At 36.8% G+C, this 15,821-nt stretch overlaps 2 protein-coding genes across 4 annotated transcripts; both read left to right on the top strand.

Annotated features, from left to right (window-relative positions):
- The first annotated feature begins 1,376 nt into the window (after positions 1-1,376).
- On the top strand, positions 1,377-4,676 carry LOC109047978 (heat shock protein beta-7-like). Its single transcript, XM_042713184.1, has 3 exons — positions 1,377-1,762; positions 3,489-3,622; positions 3,710-4,676. The coding sequence occupies exons 1-3, from the start codon at positions 1,594-1,596 to the stop codon at positions 3,887-3,889; spliced, it is 483 nt and encodes a 160-aa protein (XP_042569118.1). The 5' UTR covers positions 1,377-1,593; the 3' UTR covers positions 3,890-4,676.
- A 960-nt stretch (positions 4,677-5,636) lies between these two features.
- LOC109047973 (zinc finger and BTB domain-containing protein 17-like) lies at positions 5,637-14,508 on the top strand. 3 transcript variants are annotated; one of them, XM_042713183.1, is made up of 15 exons: positions 5,637-5,791; positions 7,066-7,310; positions 7,586-7,747; positions 7,850-8,185; positions 8,270-8,359; positions 8,446-8,663; positions 9,232-9,374; positions 9,520-9,820; positions 11,001-11,088; positions 11,515-11,631; positions 11,710-11,830; positions 11,918-12,048; positions 12,122-12,391; positions 12,549-12,638; positions 13,573-14,508. In XM_042713183.1, exons 2-15 carry the CDS (start codon positions 7,106-7,108, stop codon positions 13,899-13,901), a joined length of 2,601 nt encoding a protein of 866 aa, XP_042569117.1. In that variant the 5' UTR covers positions 5,637-5,791; positions 7,066-7,105; the 3' UTR covers positions 13,902-14,508. The 3 variants fall into 3 exon arrangements, with proteins under 3 accessions (XP_042569117.1, XP_042569115.1, XP_042569116.1); XM_042713181.1 differs by having other exon boundaries at positions 7,847-8,185; XM_042713182.1 differs by lacking the exon at positions 5,637-5,791 and having other exon boundaries at positions 6,761-7,310; positions 7,847-8,185.
- Positions 14,509-15,821: the final 1,313 nt, after the last annotated feature.

The raw sequence follows: 15,821 nt of genomic DNA, 5'->3' as shown, positions 1-15,821 counted from the left end.
GCGATTATACTGTTGACTGATTAAAGGCTCTCTCCTGCTCTTGCTCTCTCTCTCTCTCTCTCTCTCTCTCTCTAGCACAGAATCAAATTAGAAGAGCTACATTGGTGACAAGCTGTAGGAGTTAATGTTAAGATTCTTGGCTAGATTTGATCAATCTGTGAAAGTCTTGAAAGTGATATATGTGATTCCATGCCAGGAGAGGACACTAGATTTGTCGTTCTGGACAACTCAGATGCTCCAAAGAAATTCTGTTTATCATTTGAACACATTCAATACTTCAAGTGCAATTATAAAAATCTAAAAGGGATAGTTTACCCAAAAATGAAAATTCTGTTATTTACTCACTCTCATGTCATTCCAAACTTCTATGACTTACTTTCTTCTGTGAAACATAAAAGATGATTTTTTTAATTTCTTTTGTTGAACAAAAAGTTTGTTTAGTTTATTAAGTTAATCTTTTTTTATGTTCCACAGAAGGTTTGGAACAACATGACGGTGAGTAAATAATAATGTAATTTTCATTTATGGCTGAATCTTAACACAATAAGGATGAGCAATATCAAAATCACTAATTATTTAATAACACTGTTAAATGCAATCTTTAGCAAATCAATATCCATTTTCATATTGTACATTATAATGCTGTGATGCCTAAATTCACTTTTAGGATTTTTTTTTTTTTTTTTTTTGATTACACAAAATTTTATAGAATTTTAATATTTGCCATTGATCAGTTATTGACCATAACATGAAAAAAAAATTTATTTAAAAGAAATTACAATTTCTGTAATGAGGAGTAAACCATCACCAAATTGTCTATTATTAGCAACTCTCCTTCGGAAACAAATGCCTCTTAATCCATTTTCCTAATGTCGTCTATCCCTCAGCTTCACGCTCTCATCAACATTCCTTCCATCTTCCTGTTAACTGTCTGTCTGAACTTGCATTCCTCAGCATTGTTGTTTATGCAGAGATGATGAACACCCTTGGGACATGTGTTATAATTTTCTGATTGACAGCCTCTGATGCCTCTTGTGAGAGTGCGTTTGCAAATCACAGCAAATTGCTGTGGATGGCAGGCTGGAGAGAAATGGATGGAGAGCACACTGAACGAGAGAGGAAGAGAGGGGCTATTTCAGGAAGCGAGTGTCTGGAATGCCAGCTGTTGACTCAACCCCCCTCTCTCTCCCTCCGTATCTCTCTCCCTTTCCTATCTTTGAGTTTTTGTCAGAGCCCCTTTCTCAAACTCAAACCATCATCACACAAAACTTTTCCGACCACAGAGCCCCTCTCCCTCACACGATAATTATAGCACACTGTCATCCCACAATTAACACACACACACACACATAGAGGTAAAAACTCTCAGGCTAGACCCACCATATAAAAGACAGTCAGACAGACAAAAGCCACACCAGAGAGACATAGCTAACACAAACAGTGAGAAAGGGTCTGAGGCTTGAGAGTGGATTCATACAGTGTTTTGAATAAGGACAGCACAAAACTACTTTATTTATAAACTCAGTGCTCACTGTATCACTTCAAAGCGCTGACTGGATATCGATTTGAGGCAAAGAAACCTTTTAAACACTAATGAGTGCGACCAACTCCTCTGCCTATCGATCGGAGCGCAGTTTCCACCAGACATCCTCCTCATCTTCATCCTCAACCTCAACAAACCCATACATGGAGAAGAGCCGGGGACTCTTCGCTGAGGACTTTGGATCTTTCATGTGTCCAAAAGATGCTTTGGGATTTCCAAGTGAGTAATTAAGCCTGGTTCCAGTTCTTTATGGATCTATACAGCCTAATGTAAAATAAACAGCTTGTTAAAAACTGTTACATGTCTTGGGTGAGAATCTTGTCTTGGGCTTATATTCACATACTAATTACATTTTCTTCTCTTTCAATGACTGTAGATAACAAAGTGGATACTGACTTTGCATGAGGCCTGAACATTTATTTATGTATATGAATTTCAAGACTGCATAAGACATTGACTGTTTGTCTGTGTGGTATGTGTATGTGAAGGCAGATGTATTTTATATTCACAGTTACATTCTGGAATGTGTATAAGTATGTGTAAACACAACATATTGTTCAAATGTGCTATACAAGGGCACCTGGGGGGCAGAGAGAGGGTAACATAGGGAATGTTTTGGGCCAGAGCCAATGCTGTGACTTCACTGTTGGGGAATGATTTAACAGTGCAAGGGCGGTCTGTTGCTGAGTGCAGTATATATGGATATGAAGTGCTGGTCTGAGATTCACCAAGGCACATTTTCACACATCATTAGAAAGTGATATTAATGCACAGGAATGCCCATTTGTACATGAGATAATTGAAGTGAAGTGACATGACATACAGCCAAGTATGGTGACCCATACTCTGCATTTAACCCATCCAAAGTGCACACACACAGCAGTGAACACACACACACCGTGAACACACACCCAGAGCAGTGGGCAGCCATTTATGCTGCGGAGCCCGGGGAGCAGTTGGGGGTTCGGTGCCTTGCTCAAGGGCACCTCAGTCGTGGTATTGCCGGCCCGAGACTCGAACCCACAACCTTAGGGTTAGGAGTCAAACTAGGAGATAGGAGTCCCAAACTAGGAGTCCCAATAAACACGAGCTTTATGTAATATGCATGAGTTTTAATTAACTCTCTGGTGGTCTTTGGCCATTTTAGACAGAAACATTTTATGTTTTTATGTGTGTATGATTTAATTTTAATGAATTAATGTTTTGTGTTGTGACTAAATCAGAATTTTGCAAACCTTGGTGACTTTTATGGCACTTTCTACACACATACACACAAAATCATGTGATTGGTTAGGGTTGGTTGGTTTTTATTAATAAGTTACACTCATCAAAATGACCACCATAGAAATTAAGTAGGAAGTATGAATATACAAAGTAATAATTTGTGGTACGATCTACAAATCAGCCATATTAAAGTAGTCTTTGATCATGTCTAAATACCTATGTTTTTGGGGCATGGACATTGAATTTTGATTTGATCTGATTCAACTCTATATGCTTCGCTGTATATTATTTTACCCTTCCACTAATTAATAAGTAGTCCATTAAGGTGCAGTCACATTAAAGAAATTTCAAAAAAGGTCAATAGTTGATAGTGTAGCGAATCAATGAAGCACAGATGAAATCTTTCACCCTTGCAAAATTACTGGATTTGCATTGAAATTATTGGATTTGGCCCATGAAAATTCGCCTAACAATGCTACATGTGACCAAACCTTTACAATATGGGCTACAAAACAATCTGCTTAGCACAACAATGCAACAATTTACAATAGGCCAATTAATACTTAAATCCCTAACTTCTGTTTTTTTATTTATACACAGTACATAATTGAGATACAAGAGGGCACCAGTTGCGTTTGTATGAAACAAGAGAGCAAGTTGCTGGAGATATGTATTCCTGAGAGCCATATAATAATATCAGATTGTATTTTTTTATCTTTAGACAGAACAGGGACAGATGGAAACATCAAGACTCTGGGAGACACATATCAATTCACAGTGGATGTCCGAGACTTCTCACCTGAGGATGTGATTGTCACCACCTCAAACAATCAGATTGAAGTACATGCTGAAAAGGTAAACAATCAGACACAGGCCTCTGCATAATCCAAATGAATTTTCAGAATGTCATTCATTCTCCTATGTATGTATTTTATTCACCAGCTTGCTACTGATGGAACAGTGATGAACACTTTTACCCATAAATGCCAGCTACCAGAGGATGTAGACCCCACCTCGGTGAAGTCATGTTTAGGGGCTGATGGGACTCTCACTATAAAAGCACAGAGAAACACTGCAAAACTGGAGCATGCACAGACGTTCCGCACAGAAATCAAAATGTAGATCTGTCCTCTCCTGCTGTATCTGTTTCTCTCTGATAAATGACCTTAATAATAGTTGGTTAGTCCTGCTTTGTCATTCCTCCATGACCTTCTCTCATTTCTTCTCATTAAACTTGAGTGGAACTTAATCCTGTCACATGTATTCGAAACATTTAAGACAAATGCACTGCTAACGTCAATTCCCTGCTAAATACATATCACCTTACAATATACAGTGGGGTCCAAAAGTCTGAGACCACATTAAACATCTTTGAGTCAAAATCCAATTTAAATCTGTTTAGAAACAGAATATTTTAGGGTTTTGATAATAAGAAAGAAAAATTGTCTTTAAATGAATAAGAAATGTTTAAATTCTAAATTTCGATGTCACTAAACGGAATCAAATTTGTTACACTGATCACGTGGCTCTTTCTGCAAACGCTCAGATGTTCTTGCTTCCACTGAGGTTCAAGATGCTCTTTTATTCATTTAAATCACACAGGAGAACATGAGCATCAGGTTTTAAACAGACTTGTGGAGTTCATGTAGCTCAAATACCGCTGTCATGAAATCAAAAGGAGGAAATACCAAATACTTTTTTTTTGCTGATAATATCATTTGTAATGCACTGAAAAGCAAGTTTAGTAGTAGCTGTCTCATTGTAAGTATTACAAACAATCAGAAGAGAAACCTATTAATTGAACTGATTGTTATTGAAAGTTGTATTTTCTAACTGTAAAACTATGTTGTGTTGGGTGAATAAAACACTGTTTCAGAACAGAATAAATCCAGGACACCTTTGATGAGTATTTTGAGCTTGTGAGTCATTGATTTGGGTCATGTCCACTTCCATTACATGGACATCATGAGCAAATGACAGGTACTCCGTGTCTCTGAGTACTTCTTCTATAAATAGAGTCGGCTGTTATTATTCAGTCTTATCATCTACTATTTTTGTGCTTCATGTCAGCCATCAACCTGTCACTGTGTTTTGTACCACATACAAATGTATGTAAATAAGCACCAATTTTACATATTAAGACATTATTTCTCCAAGCCTAATCAGCTGAAAATGCCCAAACCCCTTAAAAACCAGACCAGCTAAGACAGGGATAGGCAAGTTCGGTCCTGCAGAGCCGCAGTCCTGCAGAGTTCAGCTCTAACCCTGAAAAAATCCTCACCCTTAAAAACCAGACCAGCTAAGCATTGATGACTTGTTCAGGTGTATTTGATTTGTATTTGATTAGGGTTGAAGCTAAACTCTGCAGGACTGTGGCTCTCTAGGACCGAACCTGCCTACCCCTGAGCTAAGACAAGAAAACCAGCTGGTTTATGCACTGCTTTTGATATTATATAAACATTACATGAGTTTTATAAAAAGTAATCATAAATATGTATTACAGATCTGATTTGATTGTGAACTGGGAATGCAATAACTTTAATGAGCTTAATTTATAAGTAAATCCAATCACTTAAATATGAAATAAAGCGACATGGTAATGGTTCACTGTTTAGTTAATGACTAAAATGTGCACTAAAAAATGACCCCTTAGATTTGCATATATCATAACCATATTTTAATAAGACATGTAACTTTTGGTGGTGTTTAAAATGCATTAATGACCCAATTCATAACCTAACTGCGTTTTATTTTATAGACATTTCCTCAGTCTGGTATTATGATTTGATCAGTGTATTTAATAACAGCTAAAGCTCGCCGTCATGTGGTCAAAACAATCACGGGAAAAGTTCGCGCATGCGCGTTTGTGCTCAACTTCCAGCCATTCGCTCGGCCACAATCAATCGATCAGAGAGCAGAAGATGGCGGCGCGTGGAGGCTGAGCACTGAGATCGATCACCGAAACACTCGATTGAACGGATCAGCTGAAGTCGGAGGAAGCCAGAAACTCGTCCATTTAATGAGGTAAAGAACGTCAGACGTGACCCAATCTTTCGATTGTTTTTAGGACTAATCTCCAGATAAGTCTCTAAATGAACAGCTAAAATAAGCAAAGAAGAGGCAGAATTATAGCCCGCCTCTGGCAGCGCCATCTTGACCCAGCAGCAGGGCCAGGCAAACTGAATTAATCCCGGAGCTGAGAAAGAGAGAGAGAGGACTCATAATCAATCCGCAACATCGTCACACACTCTTGTCGGGGAATTGCGCAGTTGCTCGTCAAATCACTAGACAAATTTACTCGCTAAAGCAAATCAGACAATCAGGCATCATTGTTCTCGAGTCGTCTAGGGTTGATAATGATAGATTAAATTTGACTGCAGGACAAAATGTCCCGAAGGAGTTCGAGACAAACGTCTCAGTGTCGCGCAGAAACACACGCGGACTGTTACATAATGATCTTTGTTTATTTGAAGGAAATAATGAAGTCTGTTGGATGATTATTGACAGGAAATGTACATGCACTGAATCATTATGAGAATAATGTGTGTGTGTGTGTGTGTGTGTTTATATATAGACAACACAGCAGTACAATTTTTATCAGATGTACATAAAAGGACTAGAATACATCTTCAGTTTTAGTACTTAAAATTGGGAAAGTTGAATCGTGGCTATACTCACTGTACTGAGGAGATTTTCTCTGTGTTATTCAGATAGGTGGCAGGGTTATTGTAGTTAACTAAAAATAAAAATAAAACGATAAATTACTAAACTAAAACAACTTCGTTCCTTTAAATAAATTAAACATTAACTGACAAGTATTAAAAAAAACCCTTAAACTTATTTTCTCCATCTAGTTGCTAAGGCAACATTTTTTATTTTCATTTCATTTAACTTGATGCATTAAAATATTAAAACTAAACAAAAATGAATATATATATATACTCACATATGGATACCATACAATTGTATTATAAAAAAATTAAATAAAATTAAAACTGCAATATAATAAGTTAAAACTAATTCTGGACAACAAAATTATTATTATCTCAATGGCACTAAAATAACACTGATAAGTGGTCAGCCAGTTATGGTTGTTTTAAACTTTTACATTTTTTTTAATGGTAAAGTTCATAGGGGCAGGGATTGAAATTGTATGAATGGGCTTGGGACAATGTTGACCAGATGAAGGCCTTGATTCACCTCAATTTGTTTACATCCGTCCAAACTGTGAAATTTTGTTTGTGAGCCTCAAATGTAAAACAATAGTAATTTTTCTTTCTCTTTTCCTTTATGATCAGCATACTGCTGCCTAAAGTGCTATAGTCCACTCCATCAGTTATGGACTTTCCTTGGCATAGTGGGAAAGTCCTTGGGCAGCTTAATGAACAACGTCAGTTGGGTCTTCTGTGTGACTGCACTTTTGTGGTGGATGGAGTAGACTTCAAGGCCCACAAGGCTGTGCTGGCAGCATGCAGTGCTTACTTCCGCACACTCTTTTTGGACCAGAAAGATGTTGTTCATCTTGATATCAGCAATGCTGCAGGTAGGCTTGCACTCCTACAGAGAACTTTGATTAAAGGGATAGTCCAACCTAAAAATATCAATTCTGTCACCATTTACTAACTCTCATGTCATTCCAAATACTTTTGTTTCTTCTATGGAACACCAATGAAAATATTTTAAAGGACGCTGGGAACCAAAACGCTGAAACATTTCTTAAAATACCTTCTTTTATGTTTTTAAACAATTATTTTATTTTTTATTGTTTTCTGCCTTTGTCTTATAGGTTCGATCTTTTTTTTTCTTTTTTTTTTTCAGGTCTTGAGCAGGTCCTTGAGTTTATGTACACTGCAAAGCTGACTTTAAACCCTCAGAACATAGAGGACGTTCTTGCTGTAGCTACTTTCCTTCAGATGCAGGAAATTGTCAATGCTTGTTCAGCTTTTCAGTCCTTGACTGTCCCTGCGACACCTAAGCCTGGTTAGTGCTGAGTTTGTACTTTCATAAGCCATTAGTTAAAGACGTTACTGAAGTTATAAGTCTCTCACACCACAATTTCTCATTTATGGTCATGTGAAGTAGTAGTGACCGAGCCGGTGGAGGAACAGCCGAGATCTCTGAGAAAACCAGAGGATTCGAGTTCCCAGGAGGAGCAGGAGAGTCATTCAGTGACTCAGGATGCAGTTTCTGAAGTGAAGGAAGCTCCTGTACAGTTAGAGACAACAGAAACCAAGGAGGCTGCAAGTGACACGACCGAGAAGCAAAGCACAAAGACTGTCAGCAAAATCAGTGGGCCATCCAAAACAAGACCAAAAAAACCAGGTGTTGTGAATCCCAAGACTGAAACAGAGGAAGACAAAGCCACAAAAGAGATTCCACAATACGAAGATGACCCTTCTGATGCTGACTACACTCCTAGTTAGTTTCCATCCTCTACTCTTAATGCTTTTGTTAATGTTAACCGTCTTTTAAAACTTGTGTGACACTTTACCGCTTCTGCAGAAGTCTCTCAGAGGGTAGCAGCTAAACGATCATATGTTAGCACAAGGAGAAGCAAGTCGAAATACGCCACTGTTCACACGACCACAGAAGGTAATCTCTGCCTTATATAACTAAGGTGTACATTTACCTCGCATTTTTATGTTTAGGTTTTCATAACTTAAAATTTTTGCTAAAAGTCGATGATGCCGAGGAAAGTATGTCAAAAGCTGAGAGCGTGGTTGAAGAGGAGGATGTAGAGGATGAAGAAGAAGCAGAGGAGGAGGAGCAGGAAGAAGGAGAAGAGCAGATGGAGACAGAGGATGGAGAAACATCGGGTTCGGATGGGAAGACGTCTGCAGTTATGGCCGACCGCAGTGAGTCCAGAGCATATGGCTCTGTCACACACAAATGTGAGGTGAGAGATTCTTCAGTTTTGAAATCCCTATTGTCTTTGTCCTATAGGCCTGTTTGTTATACAGTATCAGTTAAAAGTGGACACAAATGCACTTTCTTTATTATCAGTAATTCCAACATCTTAAGATTTTAAAAAGTAGATTTTGCAAAATATGTGATATACTTTATAAAACTAATACCGATGCAATTTGTAACATATATATTTGTTCTCATAAAACTAGCACGGTTTCCACAAAAATATTAATCAGCACAACTGTTTTCAACATTGATATTAATAAGAAATGTTGACAGTGTTTACCAGATCAGCATATTATAATGATTTCTGAAGGATCATGTGACACTGAAGACTGGAGTAATGGCTGCTGATAAGCTTAAGTGACTTTTCAAAAATAGTAAAAAATCAACCCCGAACTTAACATGAATTTAATAATGTTTATATATACATATATATATATATATATATATATATATATATATATATATATATAGAAATATTATATACTTTTACTATGTCTTGTTTAATAGTCATCTGTCCTGTTGTATTTATAATGGAAATCTGATTGTTGCAGGACTGTGGGAAAAAGTTTACACACACAGGCAACTTTAAACGTCACATGCGCATTCACACTGGTGAGAAGCCATTTAGTTGCAGAGACTGTAATAAAGCCTTCTCAGACCCAGCTGCCTGCAAAGCACATGAGAAAACACACAGGTGAGCTTTTTAGTGTCTAATGCTCTTTCTTTACAGCCTCATATGACTTGTCAACTATGAGACGAAATATGAAACCCATATTTAGGTGAACTTATCAATGCGCAGCTTTCCTCTCACTTGTTCCTACATGATTCTGTTTCTCCAGTCCTCTAAAGCCATACTGCTGCTCCACTTGTGGAAAGAGTTACCGGCAAGTCAGTCTGCTAAACCTGCACAGAAAGCGACACACAGATGAGGCGCGATACAGCTGTGAGGACTGTGGGAAGCTCTTCACCACATCTGGAAACCTGAAGCGGCATCAGTTGGTGCACAGTGGAGAAAAACCCTACCAATGTGATTACTGCGAGCGGTCCTTTTCTGACCCCACCGCTAAGATGCGACATCTAGAGACACACGACACAGACAAAGGTCACAAATGTCAACACTGTGACAAGAAATTCAACCAGGTGGGGATCAGTTTAAACTGGTTTTAAATTTCAACTCTATTGTCTTTATAAATGGGATTATAAAAACCTTACACTGGTATGAAAATGTCAGAAGAGTCTTAATGTTATTATATCTAGATGTTAATTTATATGTAATATATGTACTACTATTTCTGCTATGATGGAGGCGTCGTGACAACAGAGTTGAGGATCCAAATGCAGGCTTTATTATAGAGATTGGTCAAACAGGCAGAGTCCAGTACCAGCAAACAATAATGTCCCAGGCAAAGACAAAGAGGAATCCGAAAACAGGCAAAGGTCAGGGCAGGCAGCAAAACAATCAAAAACCAGATAAACAGTCCAAGGTCAAAAACAAGGCGGCAAAGCAAAGAAACACGGGAACAGGATAGAGGCTAAACAATCAGCAAAGTGTGTGTGGATGTGTGCAACCTTTATAGTGTGAGACTAATGAGGTGATGAGAGACAGGTGATTGCAATTGAGGAAGAGTCCTGGCAAAGGATTATGGGAAATGGAGTCCAGGGTGAAGTGGCAAGAGTCTGGAATGGAGTGCCCTCTAATGAAGCTCACGGGCACTCAAGCTAGAGATCGTGACAATGAAAAAGTCTGGGGTCAGTTTTTTTTTTTTTTTTTTTTTTTTTTTTTTTAAAGGAATACTTTTATTCAGCAAGAGCACATTAGATTAATCAAAGGTAACAATAAAAATATTTATAATGTTACAAAAGATTTTTATTACAAATACATGCTGCTCTTTTTAACTTTCTATTCATCAATACAATCCTGAAAAATCTGTCAGTTTCCACACAAATATTAAGCAGCACAACTGTTTTAAGTATTGATAATAATAAGAAATGTTTCTTGGGCAGTAAATCGGCATATTAGAATAATTTCTGAAGGATCATGTGACACTGAAGACTGGAGTAATGATCCTGAAAATTCAGCTTTGCCATCAGAGGAATAAATTAAAAGCTGTAATATTGTGCAATATTATTACAATGTAAAATAACTGTTTTCCATTTTAATTATCTATTAATTATCTGCATTTATATTTCAAAATATAATATCAAATCATGTAGCCGTAGCTACAAAAGTATAACAAAATTTTTTATTGGGCATTACAAATACAAATAACTCATATAGAATTATTATATTATTGTTTTTTTTGTTTTTTTGTTTTTTTAGTTGGGAAACCTGAAAGCACATCTGAAGATCCACATTACAGATGGGCCACTTAAGTGTAAAGAGTGTGGGAAACAGTTCACCACCTCAGGTGAGATATATATATATATATATATATTAGGGCTGGGCGATATATCTAACGATATGATCATGTGCATCTAGTCAGTAAATCCGGTTCCCTGATTAGCGCTAAATCGCCATCCCCTGCTTTCAAATGGAGCGGCATTTAATAGACAGAACCATAGATCACTGACAAGGTACGCAATATCGCGTTCATTATCCCAGATGAATCGCCTTCGATAGTGAACGCGATATTGTGTAGCTTGTCAGTGATCTACGGTTCTGTCTATTAAATGCCGCTCCATTTGAAAGCAGGTGATGGAGATTTAGCGCTAATCAGGGAACCGGTTTTACTGACTAGATGCGCATGATTATATCGTTAGATATATCGCCCAGCCCTAAATATATATGTGTGTGCGTGAGGGAATATTAATGTTCCTACATGGTCTGTTCACAGGCAACCTAAAGAGACACCTGCGTGTGCACAACGGTGAGAAGCCTTTCGTCTGTATGTACTGCCAGAGAGCGTTTGCTGACCCTGGGGCCTTGCAGAGACACGTGCGCATCCACACAGGTTCTGAGCCGTTTCTTACATCCTCAACCATAGTTATGTGTACAAATGTATTTCAATAAGTCTGTCTCACTGTTTTAGGAGAAAAGCCCTGTCTGTGTCTGATTTGTGGAAAAGGCTTCACACAGGCCAGTTCACTCATAGCTCATGTTCGCCAACACACTGGAGAGAAACCATATGTGTGTGACCGCTGTGGAAAAAGGTAATTAAGAAATTGCATGAATGATTTCGTTTAGATTCATTATGGCGCTGTATATTAAAAGTATGTTTCATCTATCACACCTCGAAGGTTTGTCCAGTCCAGCCAGCTGGCCAATCACATCCGTCATCATGACAATATCCGACCACACAAGTGCCACACCTGTAATAAAGCGTTTGTCAATGTGGGAGATCTCTCAAAACATATCATCATTCACACAGGTAAGATGCAACATTTTTAGCTTTTCATTTGTATTTTTTTTCTTGTGTGTTTCTAAGCACTTCCTGTTTACAGGGGAGAAACCTTTTCTGTGTGATAAGTGTGGTCGAGGATTCAACCGTGTGGACAATCTGCGTTCCCATGTGAAGATGGTGCACCAGGGTAAGGCAGGCATGAAGAGACTGGTGGTGGCTGAGGAGGATGAGGAAGAGGAGAAGATGCTGCCTGACTCCACACCGGGCTCAGAGCTTAATAATGAGGTCAGCATCGTCACGGTCACTACAGGTGACATCGTGACTTTAGCCACCGAGGCTCTAGCCGCCAGTGCTGTAGCACAGCTCACAGGTGAGAGAATATGAGAGGAGTGTGATAAAACTGATGAGGCTTTACACCTTGTAGAAAGGTTGTTCCTCAATACTAAGGGAATATGCTAAATCTAAAAGTGACCATAATGGTCGTTGGATGGACTCCTGATAATATTTGTTGTCTTTGACCCCTGTAGTGGTACCAGTGGCCACCTCTGTATCTGCAGATGAAACAGAGGCACTGAAAGCAGAGATCACCAAAGCAGTGGAGAAAGTACAAGAAGCAGGTGAGTAATATATTATAATTTATTGATTTATTTGTTTTGTAAGTTATAATAATATAATAATATAAAATAAATAAACTATTTTACTATAAATAATAATAATATAAATTATAAAAATAATGTTGCTTTGATAACAAGTTGCTTGTAATACCAATACATTTTAATTATGTATGTACCAATCAAAGGTTTGAAAGATGTCTCATATTTTTACCAAGGCTGCATTAATTTGATTAAATGTACAGTAAAACAGCAAAATTCTTCTGAAATGTAGTCAATTTTTAAAAAATAGATTATTACAAAATATTGAATTTTTAAGTGTAATTAGATCCCGTGTGACATGACTCCAGTCACATGATCCTTCAGAAATCAGTCTAATATGCTGATCTGATCTGGTGCTCAAGAATCATTTTCTTATTATGATCATTATTGAAAACCATAATGCTGGCTATTATTTTTGTGGAAACTGTCAAATATTTTTTTCAGGATTATTTGATGAGTAGAATTATAATGAAATCTTTGATGAATAGAAATATAATGTAACAATATTTTTCAAATAAATGCAGTTCTTTTGAAATATTTTGTAGCATTATAAGTGACTTTACTGTCACTTTTGATCCATTTAAAGCATCCTTGCTGAATAAAAGCATTAATTTATTTCTTTCCAAAAAGAAAAACATCAAAAAAAAAAAAAAAAAAACACTCCATCTGACCAATAGTGTGTATTTAAATTAATTATATAAATTATACTAAAAATAAGCAAGATTTTTACTTTTTATATACTTTATATATACTATACGTATACTATACGTATTAAAGCTAAAGCTGATTTTTGTTAAGCATTAATTAAATTCTAATAAATTATACAAGATTTTTTTTTTTTTTTTTTAAATCATACTGTATCATATTTAAGATGAAACATGCTGCTCTATTCCTTCAGATCCCAACACCCAGATCTTGTATGCATGTGACTCATGTGGCGAGAAGTTCCTGGACGCCAGCTCCCTCGCCCAGCATGTGCGAATTCACACTGCCCAGGCCCTGGTCATGTTTCAGGCAGACTCTGACTTTTACCAGCAGTACGCAGGAGATGGCACATGGCAAACCACCGAACAGGTCATCCAGGGAGGCGAGCTCTTGTTCCGGACTCGGGAGGAGGACGGTGAGGAAGGAGAAGGAGCTGTAGCCCAGACAGAATCTCAGACTGAGGGGGTAGAGGAGGAGACCAGCTCACAGGCAGAGACAGAGGAAGGGTCTGGAAAAGACTGAAAGCCAAGGACAGTGAAGACTTTCTGACCTGAATCAGTCCAAACGATGGAGAGATCGTTTCACAAAGTGTAATATTTCTCACCAGAGTGATGGTTATTAATAATTAATATTCTATAATAAAACACACTCGTATTTTGAAAATAATAGATAGATGTCTTATCTCAAACCACAGCACAATGTGTGTACAGCATATTAAAACTACATTGTATAGAGTTAAATTTAGATAAAAAAAAATTACAAGAAAAAATTTAATTAAATATGAACAAAACAAACCTAATTTGTATGCTGTTTGTCAGACCTTTTAATACTAGTGTCTCCCTGTATGTCCTCTGCCAGATCATGTAATCCCTGTTACTGAAGCCAGTTAAGCATATGACTGTCCTACAGGTTTCAGTTTTCAACAAATCAGCTACAGTAATGAACTTTTATTTATTGGTTGATTTATTAGTGATTCTTTTGTTTGTAGAGTTCAGTAATTTTCTATTTGAGCTTAATACTGCTTGACATAAACATAAAAAACATAGAACCGCTGATTTTAACTGTATGCACATCATTTTCATAACGCATAGAAGCTGAAGAAACTCACAATAAATGTCTATAAATATTGCAAATGGCTCATGTTTAAAATGCACAATTTCTGATTAGTATTTTAAATGCTCTGTGTTTTGGCAAATGGACTATCAATACTCATTGCCCCTTTAGATTAGTGATGTGTGTTGCAAGCAAGTTTCTGTTTTTTGAATATCACAGATTTCATTGTCAGATGCTCTCATTAAACTAGGTATTGTGAGTGTTCCAGGTCCTTTTGGTCCAATTCTGCTGTGATTTATCGAACAGACAGTTGTATTATAATTACATTAAATAGTGACTTTTATAAATGACATAAGCCACATTCAGTGCTTAATGTTCAAAATCACCTAAAGTTAGCAATTTAATAATTTGTTAATAAACCACTGTGTTTGGGTTGCTTGATTTCTGAGATCTTTTTCACTGGTCACTGGAATAAATGTCTGTATATTTGCCAGGAAAAACAAGGCACTGAGACATATTGATGACAGCTTTAAAAATCCAATCAGTTTCAAAGCATCACTGGGAGCAGATAACAAAGCTTTCTGTTGAACAGTTTGACAAGGACAGCAGGTATTGGAGGAATGGGTGCTTTGTAGTTTGAATGTCTTGTTATGTTCAGTAATGGGGTTCCAGGTTTCAAGTCGCTTGCTAAGTTAGGACCAAATATCTGCTTCAAAACATGTTTTATATATATATATATATATATATATATATATATATATATATATATATATAAATATTTTTTTTAATTGATAATATTTAACTTCTCTTATTCTTTTTCATACATCAAATAAAAAAACATTTTTAGGAAATAAATATTATGATCAATACAATTATACTTATACAATATGTTTAATAGGTTTCATAACCAACAAATACATCATAGACTTCACATTCGGTTAAATGACTTTTTATCATACACAGAGGCTTGCGCTCTGAAAAGCACATCGTTGTGTTGCACTGACCCCTGCTGGATAATGGATAACCTGCTTTCGATAAAGATTCGTAAAACCGTCTCTATGGAGTATGGGGGACCAAAACTGCAGAATTTATAAATAGATAAAAAATAATTAAATATATGTAATAAAAAAAGCAAAATAAAGAAATGACTGGATAAAACAAATATAATTTAATCCTGAATTAATTTTTTTAAAGGATTTTTTTCCTTTACTTATTATTTTCAGAATTAATTTATTCTTTTTAACTTTATTTATTTTATTCTTTCACTATATATATATATTTCTGCAAGTTTGGTTCTCCATATGTCTGTGCCTGTACGGTCTGTACAAAGTTATGGGGGCTGTCTCATTATGATATTCATGAGTCTATGAGGCCGCACGCGATTGGTTG

Source organism: Cyprinus carpio, chromosome A23, assembly GCF_018340385.1.
Source record: "Cyprinus carpio isolate SPL01 chromosome A23, ASM1834038v1, whole genome shotgun sequence".
NCBI lineage: Eukaryota > Metazoa > Chordata > Actinopteri > Cypriniformes > Cyprinidae > Cyprinus > Cyprinus carpio.
The sequence above is the reverse complement of the archived record's forward strand: the minus strand, read 5'-3'. Positions and strand labels throughout refer to the sequence as shown.

Excerpts from the sequence above, each read along its gene's own strand:
- LOC109047973 (XM_042713181.1), top strand. The coding sequence starts at position 7,106 with ATGGACTTTCCTTGGCATAGTGGGAAAGTCCTTGGGCAGCTTAATGAA. Across the intron at positions 8,186-8,269 it reads TGATGCTGACTACACTCCTA|AAGTCTCTCAGAGGGTAGCA; the intron begins GTTAGTTTCCAT and ends CCGCTTCTGCAG. Across the intron at positions 12,639-13,572 it reads GGAGAAAGTACAAGAAGCAG|ATCCCAACACCCAGATCTTG; the intron begins GTGAGTAATATA and ends CTATTCCTTCAG.
- LOC109047978 (XM_042713184.1), top strand. The coding sequence starts at position 1,594 with ATGAGTGCGACCAACTCCTCTGCCTATCGATCGGAGCGCAGTTTCCAC. Across the intron at positions 1,763-3,488 it reads AGATGCTTTGGGATTTCCAA|ACAGAACAGGGACAGATGGA; the intron begins GTGAGTAATTAA and ends TTTTATCTTTAG. Across the intron at positions 3,623-3,709 it reads TTGAAGTACATGCTGAAAAG|CTTGCTACTGATGGAACAGT; the intron begins GTAAACAATCAG and ends TTTATTCACCAG.